Genomic DNA, 19,105 nt, shown 5'->3' with positions numbered 1-19,105 from the left:
TTTTATTTAGGACCTTGATGCGGGTGGTGCTGTGGTCTAAACCACTGAGCCTCTTGGGCTTGTGGGTCAGAAGGTTGGCAGTTCGAATCCCCACAAACGGTGTGAGCTCCCATTGCTCTGTCCCAGCTTCTGCCACCTAGCAGTTTGAAAGCACACCAGTGCAAGTAGATAAATAGGCACCACTGTGGCGGGAAGGTAAACAGCATTTCTGTGTGCTCTGGTTTCCGTCAGAGTGTCCCGTTGTCAGAAGCGGTTTAGTCATGCTGGCCACATGACCTGGAAAGCTTTCTGTGGACAAACGCTGGCTCCCTCAGCCTGAAAGCGAGATGAGTACCGCAACCCATAGTCGCCTTTGACTGGACTTAACCGTCCAGGGGTCCTTTACCTTTACCTTTTTTGTTTAGGGAAGACTAGAGGAAGGGCTGTCCTGTGAGCTTCAAGCAAGGAAGTGGCCCAGCCAGCCCCTTGCTCATAGTATATCCAATACCTGGCTCAGAGCCCCACATCAGATGAATGTGTGTGTTGCTCAGGAGCTGGCAACAACAGCTCATCCGGCATTCTGCTTAACCAGGCTGAGCATGCCAGAGATACTCGCTGGTTTCTGTGTTTTCTTGACTTCCTCTGCCTTAAACAGGTTGTCACTCGCCTTATACACCTACTGAGCCAGAAGATCTTGGGGAACTTGCAGCAGCTGCGTGGCCCTTTCCCAGGTAGGAGTGTGTAGAGAGTTCCATTTTCATTCATAGAATGCTTGGGCCAGCCACATGCTCACTGGGTCTCGTCCTCTAGGTTCTGGACTGGGCATGACCTCCAGCTCAGAGTTGACCAATCCAGCCAGCAACCTCTCCACGGTGGCCGTCCTCCCGGTGTGTGACGACGTTCCCATGGCAGCTTTCACCCTGGAACTCAAGCACGCCCTGAACGCCATTGGTGAGCCCAACTACAGCGCTCTCCTCTCTCGCTCTCACTCTCACTCTCTCTGTCTCCCGTTCCTTGGCCCTGGCTCCACCAGTCATGACCACTTTTCTTCTGGCTTTTTCAGGCCCAACTTTGCTTCTCACCAGTGACATCATCCGGGCCCGTCTTGGGGCCTCCGCCCTGGACAGGTAAGTTCTCTGTGTGCTCCTGTGTGCCCCTGCACAGGGTCTGAAGGCAGAATTGTCGTGATTGCCAGATTCTTCCAGGGGTTTAGAGGTTTTATTACATTTCCTGTTTTACAATTTCAAAAACTTATTTTACTTCCTTAAGATACCAATGATTTCCCTTCTTCTCTTTCCACGGTTCATTTTGCATATCACAAATCCCTGCGTATTTTACAAAAACTATACCATTCAATATTCCATTATTGCATCCATCAAAACTTGTTTACACTGTTGAATTTATCTTAATGCTGCCAGCGTTTTCAGCTGTACACAGTTATTTCCCATATATTAGGTTTTCTAGAAGCTCAGCAGTGGTGGTGTAGTGGGTAAGAGCCGTAGTCTCGTAATCTGGTGAACCGGGTTCGATTCCCCACTCCTCCACATGCAGCTGCTGGGTGACCTTGGGCTAGTCACACTTCTCTGAAGTCTCTCAGCCTCACTCACCTCATAGAGTGTTTGTTGTGGGAGAGGAAGGGAAAGGAGATTGTTAGCCGCTTTGAGACTCATTAGGGTAGTGATAAAGCGGGATATCAAATCCAAACTCTTCTTCAGCAGGGTGGGCACTTTGCGGGGTCAAGAGGGGATAGGAAGGAGAGAGGCAAAAGGTTGACTTCCCTAAATTTACTCTCCCACCTCCGTTCCTCACCTTGAGTACCACCTAGTGAGGAGGATACAGTGAGAACATGAACGGCTGTCCTTTTCTCCCCAATTATAATTAAACATTTTTCTTCTGGTTGAAATCGAATTCAAGCTTTCAATGTTAGAGAAGTCTTGTTTGTGCAAGTCTGAAAGCTTGCCTTTTATTTTTAATATCATTGTTGTAGCTTTTAAAACACATAGTTGAATACTGCTTGTCAACCACCTTGGTAGGGTTCACATCCTGAAAGGTGGGCTATAAAAAATGGCAGTAAATAAAAATAAATTTCCCATGTCCCCAAACACCCTCCAGCATCCATGAATACCGCCTGTCTGGCTGGCTGGCCCAGCAAGAGGACATCCATCGCATTGTGCTGTACCAGACCGACTGCACCCTGACCCCATGGACTGTGCGCTGCATCCGCCAAGCCGACTGCATCCTCATTGTGGGCCTCGGGGACCAGGAGCCCACCCTGGGCGAGGTGAGCAGGGTCTGGGAAGCGAGGTGTGCTCTGCTGGGATCGGAGGCCCGGGAGGGAGGGATCAGGGAGCCCTTGGCAGAGGCAAGAGGACGTACGTTGAAAATGTCTGTAAGAATCCAAGAAAATTACTATAAATTAGTTTGGAGATGGTATTTAACACCACTCAGATTAAATCAAATAAACAAAGGAATATTCAGTGTCATGTTGGAGGGGATGCCAGGATACAGGGAATTATGTTCACATTTGGTGGGGTTGTAAATCTGTACAATTTTTTGGGCAAAGGGTGTTTAAGGAGATAACAGAAATCACTGGGTTAAAGCTGAGTGAAAGTCCAGAGGTAGCATTGTTATCAATTTACGATGGGGTGGAAGGTTCGCGGGCTATGAAGGACTTGCTCACAAATTTATTGATGGCTGCACTGATTACGATAGCTAGGAAGGGGCAAGCAGAATATAAAATGGAAGAGTGGTATAAAGAGGTGTGGGATGTAGCTATTAATGATAAAGGTGGGGAATATGCAGGAGAAACGATTTTGAGGAGATATGGAGGGAGTTTGTAGACTTTGTACTGTTAAAACAGAAAGGGGTCTAACCATCGCAAGAGGCGTTGAAATATTGGGAGGTCGGATAGTTACAATGGAATGGCCTCGGGGGTGGGGTGCACATTTTTATTTTTATTTATTCATGATTATTACTTGATGATAAAAAGAGGACCTGCCCGCCGTGTCCTTCCTCTCTCTGCCTTTCCCCAGCTGGAGCAGATGCTGGAGAGCACGGCCGTCCGAGCCTTGAAACAGCTCATCCTCTTGCACCGAGAGGACGGCCCCAGCCCTGCCCGCACCGTGGAGTGGCTCAACATGCGCAGCTGGTGCTCGGGACACCTGCACATCAAATGCCCGCGTCGGGTCTTCTCCAGACGCAGCCCAAACAAGCTGGTACCAGCCAATTCCACTTTCCCATGTGTGTTCCCCACCCAAAAGCCTGTCCCTTCATCCCACTGCTCTCCCTGGCAAGGCTTAGTTGCCCGTTCTTAGGAGGATGTTACTGCCCTCCCCGAACCTATTTTGTTTGAGCTTAGCACCCTGGATCTCCATGTCTCCTTCCTCGCTAGAACCCCACTCGCCTTTGCATAGTGTTTCCCTTCACTCCAAGCCTCCTTCCCTCCCACACCTACCCCCTCCCCTGCTTATTTACCGTATTTTTCGCTCTATAAGACACACTTTTCCCCTCCTAAAAAGTAAGGGAAAATGTGTGTGCGTCTTACGGAGCGAATGCAGGCTGGAGGCTCTGCTTAGCGCTCCCTTTAAAGAGCCGCGTGGAGCGTGTGTGCGGTTCTCCCTCCTCGGGGAGAAGCCCCCAAGAGCTGCATACACTGCTGCGCTGCGATCCCGCTGGCTGTCCTGGCTTCTGGGATTCAGAATTATTTTTTTCTTGTTTTCCTCTTCCAAAAATTAGGTGCATCTGATGGTCTGGTGCATCTTATAGAGCAAAAAATACGGTATTTGTTTGTTGTCGCATTTGTACCCTGTCTTCTTCCCTCCAAGGAGCTCAAGGTGGCTTATGTGGTTCTCCCATTTAATCCTCGCGACAACCCTGTTGTTGGGGTGCGAGAGGCGGTGACTGTCCCAAGGCAGTGACGACATCAGATTTAGGATGCTGCGGGCAGTTCCACTGCACCGGGCGCCAAGCTAAAGGGCCCAAAACTGAGAGGAGCCATAATAGAGATTTATTTTATTTTATTTATTTATTTGTTGAATTTATATACTGCCCTATATCTGGAGGTCTCAGGGCGGTTCACAGAAAAGATCACACTATATAAAATAAAAACAATAACCTAATAACAACCCCCTAAAAAAGAGCCACATTTTAAAAGAGTGTAGAATGTTGATCGGGTCAACCAAAGGCCAGGTTAAAAAGGGAAATTTTGGCCTTGCGCCTAAAGGTGTATAATGAAGGCGCCAGGCGAACTTCCCGGGGGAGAGCATTCCACAGGCAGGGAGCCACTGCAGAGAAGGCCCCGTTCTCGTGCTGCCACCCTCCACACCTCTCAAGGAGGATGCACATGAAGGAAGGCCTCGTAAGATGATATCATGGTCTGGGTAGGTTCATATGGAAAGAGGCAGTCCTTGAGGTATTGTGACCCTGAGTCGTTTAAAGCTTTATAGGTCAAAACCGGCACTTCGAGTTGGGCCCAGATACTAATTGGTCGCCAGGGCAGTCAGATCAGGATCAGTGTTGTCAGGAAACTGCCATCGGAGCCAAGGGTGGTGGTAAGGCTCCCTAATGATGCTGGAGAGGGAACCAGCAAAGAGAGAGAGGAAGCTTCCTCTGGGGAAGGAGATAGACGTGACGCCAGGGAGAAAGGGGAGTCTGAGGGAGCTGCGGAGAGAAGGCTCCAGGACTCTTCCAGTGAAGCCAGCGGGGAGAGCACGGGACCTCCTCTGGGGACGCCCACTCTGCGCAGAAAGCTTTCGCGCAGAGAAGGCAGGCGTCGATTGGGTGTGAAAGAACTTCTATGTTGGAAGAAATTCAGGAAACGCCCACTGACGGATTCTTCCAGTGATTGAGACAGTCACGGTGTACTGACTGTCCAGCCTGGGGAAAGTTTTAACCAAACTACTCAGCTCGGAGCAGTTTGTGGCTTACGCACAAGCAACCCCAAACCCCATTACAGGTGTAATATGCTCAAACTGTCTTGCTCCGATGAGCAACTGAATTCTGCACTAGCTGAAGTTTCCGAACCGTCTTCAGAGGCAGCCCTACGTATAACGCATTTTTTTGGGGGGGGGTTGCCAAATTTTAGGCTTGCTCAAAGTTTACCAAAGTCCACCCCTGCCATTGAGCTTCATGGCCAAGTGCAGATTTGAACCCTAGTCTCCTAGGCTGACGCTCTAACCATTGCACAGCCCTACCTCTCAGCTCCTTAAATGGGAAAGTGTCCTTTGTTGTTTGGGCTCTGCTGCTAGGTGAGTGGACCTCCCTCCCCACCGGGTGCCTTTCTCTGGATGGGAAAAGTTGATGCCTTGAAGCAGGCAAACTCTCGAGGACTCCCCTTTACAGTCTCCTGCTTCTTGGGAGGCTGATGGAAGTAGCCCCCTTCCCCTCTTTTTCTGCTTCCCCCGTTGCAGAGGGAGATGTACGAGAAGGTCTTTGAGAAGAACGCCGATCGCCACAGCGACTTCTCCCGCCTGGCGAGAGTCCTCACGGGGAACACCATCGCTTTAGTGCTGGGGGGTGGCGGAGCCAGGTAATTTGCCCTCAAGCACTCGGGGAAGGTCTGAAAAATTTATACGATTTGAGGAGTAGCGAGGGTATTTTGGGAAATTATACGTGATGACATTTTTTTTTTAATTGTTTAAAATGAGTATATATTATTTAAAAAGCCTGAAGCGTTTTTGTTAGGTATTATTGGGGCAGAAATCCCCCCGAAAATTTTCAAGTTGTTTATGTACCGTATTTTTCGCCCTATAGGACACACTTTTTCCCCTCCAAAAATGATGGGGAAATGTGTGTGCGTCCTATGGGGCGAATGCAGGTTTTCGCTGAAGCCTGGAGAGCGAGAGGGGTCGGTGCGCACCGACCCCTCTCGCTCTCCAGGCTTCAGGAAGCTATCCGCAAGTCTTGCAAGCCCGGCGGGAGTTCCCGCGGGCTCGCAAGGCTTGCGGGCAGCAGCCTGCAGCCCAAAAGCTCGGGGGACAGCGGGGCTTCCCGCTGCTGCAGCACCGCCAGAGCACAATTTCTGTTCTCATCCTGAAGCAAAGTTCTTAACCTGAAGCACTATTTCTGGGTTAGCGGAGTCTGTAACTTGAAGCGTCTGTAACCTGAGGTACCACTGTACTTGAAGAAATATTATCACAGGATTTGAACTATGAGCAACTGAAGCAATTAGATTATAATTGTATGGTTATGATTAATAGCAGGTAGGGTACAGCAGAAGGGGAGAAACAACAACTCCATGGAAAATGAGGGTGGGAAGTCGACAAAAATAAGAGAAAAGGAGAAATTGTGTTTTGAGTGAATAAGTTTAAAATATTGAAACTTAATAAAACATAATTGGGGTGGGGCGAAAGGGAGGTCCGGAGGGTGCCCAAATGCAGCTTGCCTGGGTCCTGGGAAGGCAGCTATTTGCCCAGCACCCCTGCCCCGAAGAGGAGCCTAGCTTTTCCCCCGCCAAGCCTTTGGAGCCCACCTTTCTTCCACTCATGAAATGGGAGGTGGGATACCTTTGAGCAGCATGGCAGACCTTCCTTTGACCGTTCCCCGCCTCTGGAAGAAGAGGAGAGCCGTCCCGGTTCCCTTGGACTAGGGAGGAGCGAAGGAGGGGCCCAGACACTCTTGGAGCAGCCCAGGGCTGGGACATCGCGGCTGCCCTCGGTCTTTGCGCTCTGGCCTGCTTCAGGTGTGGCTCTTCCCTTCGCCGCAGGGGCTGTTCTCACATCGGTGTGATCAAGGCTATGGAGGAAGCTGGTCTCCCCATCGACCTGATTGGCGGCACCTCGATCGGCTCCTTCATCGGCGCCTTGTACGCGGAGGAGAGGAGCGCCGTGCGCACGAAGCAGCGAGCCAGGGAGTGGGCCAAAGTGAGCACGTATTGGAAGCGGCAGGGTTTGGAATGGGAGGGGAAACTCCAGCTGATTTGAGCCTGCCAAATTTCGGGAAACATAAGGACCTAGGAGGCTGCCTGACCAGTATTGCCTTCACTGCCTGGCCGTGGCTCGCCAAGGTTTCAGACGGGTGGCTTCCCAGTCCGAACCAAAGATCCCAGAGATTGGACCTGGGGCATTCTGCATGCAGTAAGTATCCAAACAAACCCCTGTGTTGCAAAGAGAACGTCAGCAGTGTCTAGGCAACACCATGACCATATGCATACATAATAGACAATCTTTATAGAATTCATTCAAACCATAAAAAGTTCAAAATGAAATCTTTAGTCTCAAAGAATGAATGTACGTAAATGAAAATATCAAATGCTGTGGAACAGTGCTCGTGTAATAATGTAGTCACTGCATTCATTCGAAATAAGATGGGTTTATGAAGCATTCTATAGCCACCCACCACGCTGACGAAGAATTCTACGAAACAGTAGTCAATATCCAGAATCACTGTTCAGTGTTGGACATCATATTTGTTGAATACACGAAGCTTCACAGCTTGTCTTTCATCGTACAAAGTTTGGCACCTCGCTTCATTTAAAGATTTTCAGAGGCTTTGAGACTAAAGATTTCATCTTGAACTTTTTATGGTTTGAGGGAATTCCATAAAGATTGTCTATTACGTATGTATATGGTCATCGTGTTGCCTAGACATTGTTGATGTTGGCCTTCTGCATGCAAGCAGGTGCCCTTCCGCAGAGCTACTGCGCTCCCCCAAGCTAAGAGAGGCATTCCAGTGTGCCTTGCAGGAGTTTCCACTTGGAGTCTTGCACGCCGGGTACATCCGCTTCTCTCTTGCATCCCTGGTTCTTGACTGAGGGCTCCTAGGTGGAGCTGGGACAGAGCAACGGGAGCTCATCCCATCGCAGGGATTCGAACAGCCGACCTTCTCATCAGCAAGCCCTAGAGGCTCAGTGGTTTAGAGCACAGAGCCACTGGCATCTCCCAGTTCGAAAGCATGCCAGTGCAAGTAGATAAATAGGTACCACAACGACGGGAAGGTAAACGGTGTTTCTGTGTACGCTGGCACTCATCCGAGTGTCCCGTTGTGCCAGAAGCGGTTTAGTCCTGCTGGCCACATGACCTGGAAAGCTGTCTGTGGATAAACACCGGCTCCCTTGGCCTGAAAGCGAGATGAGCGTTACAACCCCATAGTCACCTTTGACTGGACTTAACTGTCCAGGGATCCTTTAACCTTTTTTAGCCCTAAGTGGGTAGAAGGCAGTAGAGCTGGGCAATATTGCAATGCATTGTCTGAAACAGGTTTGAAGTTCAGATCGCAATGCCTACTTCAGATTTCTTGAGCTGGCGATACATCACGGCTCCCCAGCACAGGCAGGCAGGAGGGAAAGGCACGGTGCTGGTGGCGGCCGGGGAGCTGCAATGTACTGGCAGCTTAAATTGCCTGATCGCACATCTGCCTACACGTTTGATTCTCCCAAGCAAGTGGGCTACATCTTTTCTATGTTCACTCCTCCTGCAACCCACCGGGAGGAAAGAGCCAGCCCTGCTTGCTTTGCAAAGGCTAAGCAACAGACCAGCAGGCAGGCAGATGGAGCAGCTTCTCAGGCTCCCTCTGCCAAGGCCAGGACTGAGCTAGAGAGGGAGGGAGCAAGCAGGACCTCCTTCGCCCAAGCAAGCAGGCAATCTCCTTCCCTTTCTCCTGGTTGTTCCCTATCTCCCCAGCCCAGCCACTTTTCCAGCCTTTTCCAGTGTTATTTCAGACATCGTGATCTGTCGCTGTGTCACGATGGTTAGCCGGGAAAACCTCACAATGTTGAAAACCAAGTATCGCTCAGCCTTAGAAGGTAGTAAATAAAATGGGGGAGGGCCAACTGAATTCTTGAATGTTTACTGGAAGGACAGATTCAGAGTTTTAGATGAGGTGGGTTCTGTCTCCCTCATGCTTTTTAATCTGTGTACGCAACAACACTTTCTTCCCGAAAAGTTAGCATGAATGCAGAAGATGAAATAAGTTGAGAAATGAGAACACGTAAATGAAATTTGATAAAGCTATAAGAGGTAGTATGAGTGAGGAAGGAAGCCCATTGTTCTAGATTTGGTGAGGCTGAATCCTTTTTAAATTTTTCACCCATTTCTGTCTAACATCAAGACACTTTTCTGTCGCTTCTGCAGATCATGAATTCGGTGTTTGCCACAGTGCTGGACCTCACCTATCCCATAACTTCCATGTTCTCGGGCTCTGCCTTCAACACCAGCATTCACAAGGTGTTCCAGGACAAGCAGATTGAGGTATGCTCCCAGGGCCACCATGAGGGGTGCCTGTGCATGTCTCTTCCACTGCCATTTTGATCTGTATCATGGCAGCTTTGTGTCTGGCAAAGGGGCTGGGTCAGGGCCGGCTTGTGTGTGAGGCCAGGTGAGGCGGCTGCCTCGGGCAGCAGCATCCACAGAAGCAGCAGATCTGGCCTCCAAGGAACAAAATGCCCGCTGGTGTCTTGGCCTACCCTTTCCTGATGGCGAGGTTCTGCAAGCGCTTTTCCTTGAGAACATATCGGCAGGGTTCGGATCTGCGGTGTGGTGTGTTTTGCCCCCAGCACCGAAACATCCTGTGCTAACCCTTTTACTGCCAAAATGCAGGATGTTGAGATCTGGGGATTGCAGAATCCATAATTTTGGTGGTGCCTGCTTTGTGGCTCGTTCTCCTAATTACCACATGTGGAATTCTGGTTCTAGATGCAACATAAGATGTCTCTATAGTATATTTATTTTAAAAATGGGGTTTCAGAGTTTTTAGGGGGTTTTGAATGTTTTATGTAGAATTTCAATTTCATTGTTCTGTATGGGACAATGACAATAAAGATATTGTATGGAAGCTGCCGTGTTAAATGTCTGGAGCCACGTGCAGTAGAGATTCATTGGTTTACATCAGTGAGGATAAACCTGTGGGCCAGATGTGGCCTGCCAGACCACAGGAAGGAGCTCACCAACCCTGGCAGTGCTCTAACCCCCCAGCCCCCCCCCCCGGCTGATCTGAGCAGGAGATAAAGCCTTTCTGTTCTTTAAAGAGCAACTTCTAAAGGGCAATCAGCCCTCTTTATTGGGAGTTTACAAATCCCTCTGGCTGCCCTTTTCGAGAGAATCTATAAATAGCAGTCAGAAGGATCTGTTATCCCTGGTTTTAGCACTAAGCACCGCAACACTCGGTCTGGAGATTAACCTCAAAGAGCAGGCAGGAGGCTTTAAGGTAGCATTTCCTTCTGCCACCACCGAGAATGGACTTGAGCATGTGTGGAAATGCTGCTGTTTGCTTTTCACAAATCCTTCTATGCAAAGTAAAAGGCGAGGTTTTCCTGCAATTCCGCCCCAGTCCTGGAGGGAGGAGCACTGGGAATGCTCAGTACATGGTTTGTTTGTTTGTTTGTTTGTTTGTGTGTGTGTGTGTCTGTCTGTGAAAATGTATGTATGAGTGTGTCTTCTTTAGCGATCGCTTGTAGCCGAGTAAGATTGTCTTCCATGAACACAGTCTTAACAGTGAGTCCGTAAGTGACTATGGAGGCCAATTCTGGATCCACACGTCCTTCCACAGTGGGGACATAGATTTCCGGGCAGAAGTTGATCACAGTGAGGGTTTGCCAAGTGTCCCTTCCTCTTAGCACATTTTGACCTGAGTTCAAGTGTCTTCAAAGCCCATAACACCTTTGGTAAAGGCTGTTCTCCAACTGGAGCGCTCGCAGGCCAGTGTTTCCCAGTTGATGGGGTTTATACTACACTTTTTTAGATTTGCCTCGAGAGAGTCTTTAAACCTCTTTTGTTGACCACCAGCATTACACTTCCCATTTTTAAGTTCGGAAATAGAGTAGTTGCTTTGCAAGACGATAAACAGGCATCTGCAAAACATGACCAGTCCAACCAAGTTGATGTTGAAGAATCATTGCTTCGACACTGGTGATCTTTGCTTCTTCCAGTACACTGGCATTAGTTTGCGTGTCTTCCCCAGTGAGCATGAGTATGAGTGTGTACGCATATGTGTGTGGGTAAAAGAGCAAGATATTCTATGTCTGGTGGGTGTGCACTGCAAGTGAGTGTGTGTTAAAATACCCAGTGCATGTGTGGCATGTGAGTGTATCAGTATGCTGACCGCATCCCTTGCTGCACCCCTTGTAGGGCTGGCTGACCATTAAAGCAGCTGTCTGGCTGAAGAAAGGTTAGCCATCCCTTCTCTGCAAGGCTCTGCATGTTTCCCTTAAGGCTACCAGGAACAGAGCAAATCAAGTAGAGACAGCAATATACCTAAATTGTACCAGCTGCAGAATTTGACTGGTATAGAACTCGGGCGAGAGCAAGTGAGTTCACATGTGCAGGTCAGATGTGTCCTCTTGGCGGCTTTCCTCGCCACCCCCTCCTCAGAGCCCTTGAAGATGGGATTCCTGTGTATGTGATCACTGTCCCACTCTGCTGTGTCCAATGCAGGATCTGTGGCTCCCGTATTTTAACGTGACGACAGACATCACAGCTTCCGCCATGCGAGTCCACAAAGATGGTAAGTGTGCATTTCCTCTTCTGGCCCAGGGGGCTTGGGTTCGAAACACACACACTCACTCACCAGGCCCCTGAAGTTCAGCGACGGCCCATGATGTCCAAACACTTCTGGCCTTGAACCCCCCAATTGGAAGGAAATGTGGTTTCGGGAATGCCCTAGAGAGAGGCCCCTGGGGTGTTGGAGGTAATGAGACTGAAGGGGAAACGGGTGTCTCCAGAGAACCCTGGTTTCCTGCTCAAAATAGGTCTGTTGCACTGCTGTTGTTGTTCCAGGCCTCAGTTTTGGTTCTTGCCCGCATCCCCATTTGAGGATCGTAACACTCAATTCCTGGCACAGGAAGAGGTGTGGTGGTCCTACTGATGTACCTGTAGAGTCTCCTGCAAAATCCCAGGCCCCTCAGGTTGGGGGGTACAGATGTGAGGGCCTGTTGCTTGCCCAAGCGAGAGCCGACTGTGTCACCCTGCCCCTGAATACGCACAATTTTCTGTGGCAGATGCTTCCCTTCAGTTCTCAACGCCACTCAACGCCCCTTTCGCAGCCAAGACAAGGCGCCCTTCAGAGCAAAGCCTCGTTTAATGGGCAACATTTTGGGGAGGAGGGAAACCTTGCAAAGCCACAATAAAACATCTTGACATCATGACACCATGGCAGGAAGGGCCCATGGGGTGAATGAGATAGAGAGAGAAATAGATCTATAAAACAATGATAATTTGGGGAGGAGGGTCCTTGAGAGGGCCACACAAAAAATTGGAGGAGGCAGATGTGGCCCCCAGGCCCCCAGTTAACTTCCCTGCTTTAGAGAGAAGTTTCTTCTTTCCAAAGATCTTGGCCCAGGCCTTTATGGCCTCACACTTGTCTCTGGTCAAAGAGCTCCCACATTAGAGCAAGGCCCAAGTTTCTTTCTCTCTTAGCAGCACAATCTGGTGAGGTTAGGTCTTCAGCTTGCTGAAAGGCAAGCCAGGAGAAGCTGAGAAGACCTAGGTCGCCACCCAAATCTGGGGTGGCCCCTCAGGGTGGCTAGCCTTTCCTTAATATAGAAGACTTGGCCGGAGATGAGTCCTTTGCATCCTGCCTTTCTCTAGAGCAGTCTTTCTCAACCTGTGAGTCCCCAGATGTTGTTGAACTACAACTCCCATCACCCCTAGCTAGCAAGGCCAGAGCTCAGGGGTGATGGGAGTTGTAATCCAACAACATCTGGGGACCTACAGGTTGAGAACCGCTGCTCTGGAGGCAACTAGAGAAGGCCAAAAAGAACTAAGGTTGAACCTACTTCCCTTGGGTTGCAAAAAGGGGTGTTTTGGGGGGCGGGGAGACAGGGGTTTGTTGAGTCCTGGCATTCATTGGGTCCCATTCCTCCATCTCCAATGGCAGCGCTGGCAGAGTGGAGAGAGCACTCTGTGATCTGTTTCACCACGGCCTCCTCACTCTCCAGCCCAACCTTGCGGCCTGCTTTTCCTTGTAACCCTTCTGCTCTGCACTAAACTCACTAACTGTTGCCATATTTGCACCGGATTCCCATCTCTTGGGGGATCCAGAAGGCAAGCAGGGGCTAGAGCTCTCCTCTCCCAGCCTTCCCAAGGGGGGAGAGGTAGTGGGTGCCTGCAAGCTGCGTCCTGCCGGGGCAGAGAAGGGTGGGCAAGCGGTCTTAACGCCGTGAACTGCAATGAATGAATGAGCTTTGTAACCTGCTCCAGAAGGGGGATGGATCGTGTCTGGGGCAGAGAAGGGAGGCGGGGGGGGGTGTTGCCGTGTCCCCTCCGGGCCCCACTGTTGCAAACATCAGATCTCACCTGGGACATTGTCACAGCAGCCGTGCCTGTCTGCAGGGCAGGGGTACCGGGAGGCTATAACTGCCTGGCTTTCTTCATTCTCTGCCCACTTTTCTGTCCTTCCTAACACAGCTAACACCTTCTTCCCTATCCCCAGGTAGTCAGGCTGTGTGTGTGTGTGTGTGTGTGTGTGCATGTTCTCAGGTTACAGACGCTTCAGGTTACAGTCTCCGCTAACCCAGAAATAGTACCTCAGGTTAAGAACTTTGCTTCAGGATGAGAACAGAAATCATGCTCTGATGGCGCGGCGGCAGCGGGAGGCCCCATTAGCTAAAGTGGTGCTTCAGGTTAAGAACAGTTTCAGGTTAAGAACGGACCTCCAGAACAAATTAAGTTCTTAACCCAAAGTACCACTGTATATATCTTTTCATACCTAGGGAGTCGGATCTTCCAAACTAAGGTGGAGGAGGGGGCTTCATTGCAGATCCTGCCATCTGCAAGAGATTGGCTATAGAGCAGCGTTTCCCAAACTCCAGCTGTTTTTAGACCACAACTCCCATCATCCCTAGCTAGCAGGGTCAGTGGTCAGGGATGATGGGAATTGTAGTAATAAAAAAAAAATAGCTGGAGAGGAGACCCAAGTTTGGGAAACCCTGCAAAGGAAAGCTCGAGTGTGCTATGTTCTCTTCTTTGGGGGGCTGAAAATTCCAGTGTTTCCTATGAAGTGCTGCTCCTGGTAGCACCCTGCTCTCTTTTTTCTAGTCTGGGAGTGGGGAGCCAACCAAGGCAGGGCAAGTTATCTGCTGCTGCCTTAGACTTGCCAGCAATGGTGGTGGCAATCTGTCTGCATCATGTCAGCTGCCAAAGGACTCCAACACTTCTCTTTGCAAAGTCCCCTGGGAGAGTCTCCTACTGGACCCCCCCCCCCCATCCCACTGAAGGGGATGTCCCACCTCTCTCTGGTTGTTGTGTTGTTGGTTTAGTGGCCTTGTGTTTTCTTGAACTGTTTAGATGGTTCGTCACCCAGAGAACCCTGGTTAGGGCTGACTGTTAACCTCAAGAAACAAATCAATCTCATTGCAACCCCCATTCCATGCAACATAAGTTCCTCGTTGTTTTTGCCCTAATCCCGCTCATTGTGATCCAGGTAACTATGGTTGCTGCTCCATAGGCAGGGGCTCTCTGGTTTCCCAGTGATTTGGGATCCAGAACCAGCCTCCCTGTTTTGGAACTCTGCCATCTCTTGGCCATGATGGCTGCCCTGAAGACTCTGCCATATCCTTTACTCCAGCAATGGAGAGCTTCTGGCCCTCAGGCCTAATTTGGCCTGCTGTACCGTAGAGGTTGGGACGTGGGTGGCGCTGTGGGTCAAACCACAGAGCCTAGGACTTGCCAATCAGAAGGTCGGCGGTTCGAAACCAGAGCAGCACACAGAAATGCTGTTTACCTTCCCGCTGGAGCAGTACCTATTCATCTACTTGCACTTTGACATGCTTTTGAACTGCTAGATTGGCAGGAGCAGGGACCGAGCAACAAGAGCTCACCCCGTCACAGGGATTCAGACCGCCGACCTTTTGATCGGCAAGCCCTAGGCTCAGTGGTTTAGACCACAGCGCCACCCGTGTCCCTTCAGATGCTACTTGGAGCTTAAACAGGAGGAGAGGCCAGGAAACAAATTCAGTGACACGGCACAGCAGTGGGTAGGTGGCAGAGTTGTGCAAGAGATAGGAAGCACAGCTGCATTCCTAGAGGGCAGGATTTCAGCAAGAAGCCTGCTCTGTTTCGTGGCCTCTCACATCAAATGGATTGATGGATGCACAGCCTGGTCCTTCTCCAGTGAAGAAAGCCTTCCCAGAATCCTTTTCTCCACCCTCACTCCCCCACCACGTCCACGTTGTATTTCTGAAGCTTCTGTCATGATGTCATTTCCTGTCCTGTGCTCCTTCCCCTCTCCCTTCCCCTCCCCTCCCCTCTCTCCCTTTGATTGAATCTCCCGTCTTCCATCCGGCAGGGAGCGTGTGGCGCTACGTCCGAGCCAGTGCATCTTACACCCCCTATTTGCCTCCTCTCTGCGACCCCAAGGACAGTCACTTGCTTGTGGATGGCTGCTATGTTAACAATGTCCCAGGTCAGCATTGCGTTCGCCTCGCTACCTTGGCTGCTGGGCGCAGTGGGGATGGAGACAGTCAGTTGACTTGGGACACGCTTTTCACCCTTCTGAACTGCTGCCGCCGCCCTTCGTCTGCTACGACAAGCCTGTCTCCTGCCCACGGGCACCCTTTCCCCAGGCTGGTGGTTCTGCATGGCAAGGGAAGCTGGTGCACCGTGGAGGACAGTTCCCAATATGGGAAGGCGGGCCAAGATGGAAAGGGAACAGTTCTTCCCTACTGCTGCTGCTGGGCTTAGAAGGGGAGGCAAATTGGTACCGTATTTTTCGCTCTATAGGACGCACTTTGGGACGTGGGTGGCGCTGTGGGTAAAACCACAGTGCCTAGGACTTGCCAATCGTATGGTCGGCGATTCGAATCCCCGTGGCGGGGTGAGCTCCCATCCTTTGGTCCCAGCTCCTGCCCACCTAGCAGTTCGAAAGCACCCTTAAAAGTGCAAGTAGATAAATAGGTACCGCTTTATAGCGGTAAAAAATGAAGGGGAAATGTGTGTACGTCCTATGGAGCGCATGCAGGCTCCTTGGCTCCAGCGATATCAATGCGCAGCCTCCAAAGCGCAGAGGGAGAGTTCCCCCCATGCTCCGGAGGCTTCGTGTTACTTTCGCTGAAGCCGCCTGAACTCCCACTGCACTCCAGGGGCTTCAGGCAGCTATCCACAAGCCTTTGGAGCGCAGCAGGAGTTCCCACTGCACTCCGACGGCTTGTGGATAGCCGCCTGGAGAGTGAGAGGGGTTGGTGCACACCGATCCCTCTTGCTCTCCAGCCTTCGCTTCGCTGGAGAGGCGCTGCACAGTTTTCCCTCTCTGCACAGCACCCCTTCAGCGAAGCGGGAGGAGAAATGGAAGGGGCTCTGTTTCTCCTGCTGCTTCGCTGAAGGGGCGCTGAGCAGAGAGGGGGAGAATTATTTTTTCCTGTTCTCCCCCTCCTATGGTCCGGTGCATCCTATAGAGTGAAAAATACGGTAGGTTTGGGGCTGGAGGAGTTTGCCCTAAGATAGCCATGCAGAATTCTCCTGCCAGGGGAAAGGTGGCCTTGGGAGCCGTGCTGTGGGCCTCTTTCTCCATCCCTCTTCCGAAGGGCTCGTTGCTGCTCTGGGTTTCTCTCTCTTCTACTGATTGCATTTGTTCCCACATTGGTTAGGCTCGCTGTGGCGGTACGTGCGAGCTAGCATGACCCTTTCCGGGTACCTACCGCCACTCTGCGACCCCAAGGACGGCAATTTGCTGATGGACGGCGGCTACATCAACAACCTCCCAGGCAAGTATCAGCTGGTCACGGAGGAAAAGGAGCAGGGTTGCGGAAACCCCGCCTTGCCTCCCGACCCCATGAAACGTCTCATTTTCAGCAGCGGGCACACACCTTTAGCAGCCCTCACGAGGAGGACACGGGCTGGAATTGGGGAACCGACTAAAGCCCCGCCTTGCCATAAGTTATGGAAGTGAACAAACCGTAATGGCCTGGGAACTCTGTGTGTGCCTTATGATGGCTTCCGCTCACACAAAGGGATTCACCCTAATAAACTAGCATCTGCTGTTGGGAAGAGTATGCAGAAAAATTCAGCGCTGAATTCCACATCCCCTGAGCTGAGGGAGGGCAGGATGAGGCGGCCCAGGACTGCTTGCCTTTATTTATTTACTTACTGAAATTAAATACTGCCCTATACCCGGGGGGGGGGGGTCCCAGGGCGATTCACAGAATAAAGGGAGGTTCACAGAATAATGGGTATGCCGTGCCTCTGTGGCCAGAGGCAGCCGTACATCTGAATTCCATTTGCTTGGAATCACGAGCAGAGTTCTCTCACGCTTGAATCCTGCTTGCAGATTTCTAACAGGCCCCTGTGGCCATTTTGAGAGCAGGAGGCTGGACTGAGCTGGTCATCCAGGAGGCCCTTTTTATAGCGCAGTCATAAGAAGAGGAAGGCATCGTATGGTCACAGTTCATGCCTGCTGGTGACTTCATCTCCCGCAGGTCTCCTGCCTGCCCCGTCGCTCCTCAGTGTCAGTGAGGGGAGAAACCTGTGGGGGATTTCCAGTTTGAGCCCCTGTGGACTAAGGCCCACATGCTCATTTCTATTCATTCAGAGAGAGAGAGGAGAGGAATTGTTGAGTTAGGAGGGACCTCAAGCATCATCCAATCCAAGCCCCTGTAGTGCAGGAATCTCTGCTAAAGCATCCTTGACAGATGGCCAGCCAACGTCTGCTTAAAAACCTCTCTCCGGAGGAAGAGTGTTCCATTGTCAAGCAGCTCTTACCCTCAGAAACTTCTTCCTGAAGTTTAGTCAGAATCTCCTTTATTGCGACTTTAATAATAATAATAATAATAATAATAATAATAATAATAATAATAATAATACTGTGGTACCTCGGGTTACAGATGCTTCAGGTTACAGACTCCGCTAACCCAGAAATAGTACCTCGGGTTAAGAACTTTGCTTCAGGATGAGAACAGAAATCGCGTGGCGGCAGCAGGAGGCCCCATTAGCTAAAGTGGTACCTCAGGTTAAGAACAGTTTCAGGTTAAGAACGGACCTCCAGAACGAATTAAGTTCTTAACCCGAGGTACCACTGTAATAATAATAATAATAATTTTTTATTTATACCCCGCCCTGCCTGGTTTAAAAACCGGGCTCAGGGCGGCTAACAGCAAATATAAAACATTGACTAAAATGAGACTTAGAAACAGCATAAAATACAACATAAAATGCAGCATCAATATCAATAAAATTCAGGGGTGATTTTTTTTTTGGGGGGGGTGCCCAGTCAGTAGACATCAAATGATCACCAGGGCTAACTGGCCAAGTTGGTCCTATTAGTGCCAGTAAGGAGACCAGGGAAGAATTTAAATGTGGGATCCCAGAAAGGGTTTCTTCATAGAAAAGGAAAGGGAAAATGGAATAGAGGATCAGGCTAATTCAAATTGAAGGCCAGGCAGAATAGCTCTGTCTTACAGGCCCTGCGGAAGGAGATCAAGTCCTGCAGGGCCCTAGTCCCATGGGACAGAGCACCAGGTCGGAGCCGTCACTGAAGCCATTGGCTCGAGTCCTACCAGCTTTCTCCATCTTCAACGGGACAGCCCTTGAGATATTTGAAGATAGCTTTTAGCTCTCAGTTTCCTCTTTTCTCATCTTGTCCCACTGCTTCAGGTGGTTTGCTTCTCTGAATGAACAACAACTGTTTGTTTTTGTTTAAAAAATCATGTCACATCAGCGACAGGAGAAACTTCCAGCCATCATACAACCAAAAGGTCTGAAAGGGCTGAGAAAATACAAGGGGGTTTCACTCACACACAAAAAAACTCCAAGCAGAACAGCATTGGCACCAGCAGAGTCTCCCAGGGGAGCACATTCTAAATCTGGGGCACCACAACCAAGAAAGCCTTGTGCCAGATTGTTCATTTTACATTTCCAATACAATGTTTTCATTTTATCTCTGCAGCTAATTAGGACTAACATTTTTGTACACCATCCACCTATGAGCATCTCCTGTTCAAGTCCCATTCGGTGTTCCAGGAAAATGATGCCCCTACGCCAATCAGGATTTCTTTTTAAAAAGCGTTGGATGTCTCTTAGGAACTAATAGCCATGCCACAGAAAAATCCCTTTGGAGCCTTTGCACATCTCAGATTTGGGACACCTCAACCAGGAGGGCCCTATAATGAATTGCTAGGCATTGCCCATTGCTTTAAAAAAAAAAAACCAATCACAATCCTTGGCTATAATAGTGGAGGAATAAAACCCAGAACAAAACATGAGTC

General features: G+C 50.1%; 1 protein-coding gene across 3 annotated transcripts in view; it reads left to right on the top strand.

Annotated features, from left to right (window-relative positions):
* PNPLA6 (patatin like domain 6, lysophospholipase) overlaps positions 1–19,105 on the top strand; it is an 89,287-nt gene that overhangs the window by 51,391 nt on the left and 18,791 nt on the right. For 2 of the 3 annotated variants that reach the window (XM_079959143.1, XM_079959144.1), the window contains exons 21-31: positions 635–710; positions 790–930; positions 1,043–1,106; positions 2,092–2,260; positions 3,012–3,194; positions 5,388–5,506; positions 6,683–6,839; positions 9,048–9,164; positions 11,346–11,415; positions 15,196–15,312; positions 16,493–16,609. In XM_079959143.1, coding sequence (XP_079815269.1) covers positions 635–710; positions 790–930; positions 1,043–1,106; positions 2,092–2,260; positions 3,012–3,194; positions 5,388–5,506; positions 6,683–6,839; positions 9,048–9,164; positions 11,346–11,415; positions 15,196–15,312; positions 16,493–16,609 — 1,330 coding nt within the window. The remainder of the gene's footprint in view (positions 1–634; positions 711–789; positions 931–1,042; positions 1,107–2,091; positions 2,261–3,011; positions 3,195–5,387; positions 5,507–6,682; positions 6,840–9,047; positions 9,165–11,345; positions 11,416–15,195; positions 15,313–16,492; positions 16,610–19,105) is intronic. The other variant, XM_079959145.1, reaches the window with a different exon arrangement.

The sequence above is a fragment of the Podarcis cretensis genome (assembly GCF_951804945.1).
Source record: "Podarcis cretensis genome assembly, chromosome: 17".
In the NCBI taxonomy this organism is placed as follows: domain Eukaryota; kingdom Metazoa; phylum Chordata; class Lepidosauria; order Squamata; family Lacertidae; genus Podarcis; species Podarcis cretensis.
Note: the sequence above shows the minus strand (reverse complement) of the source record. Positions and strands in the feature narration are given on the sequence as shown.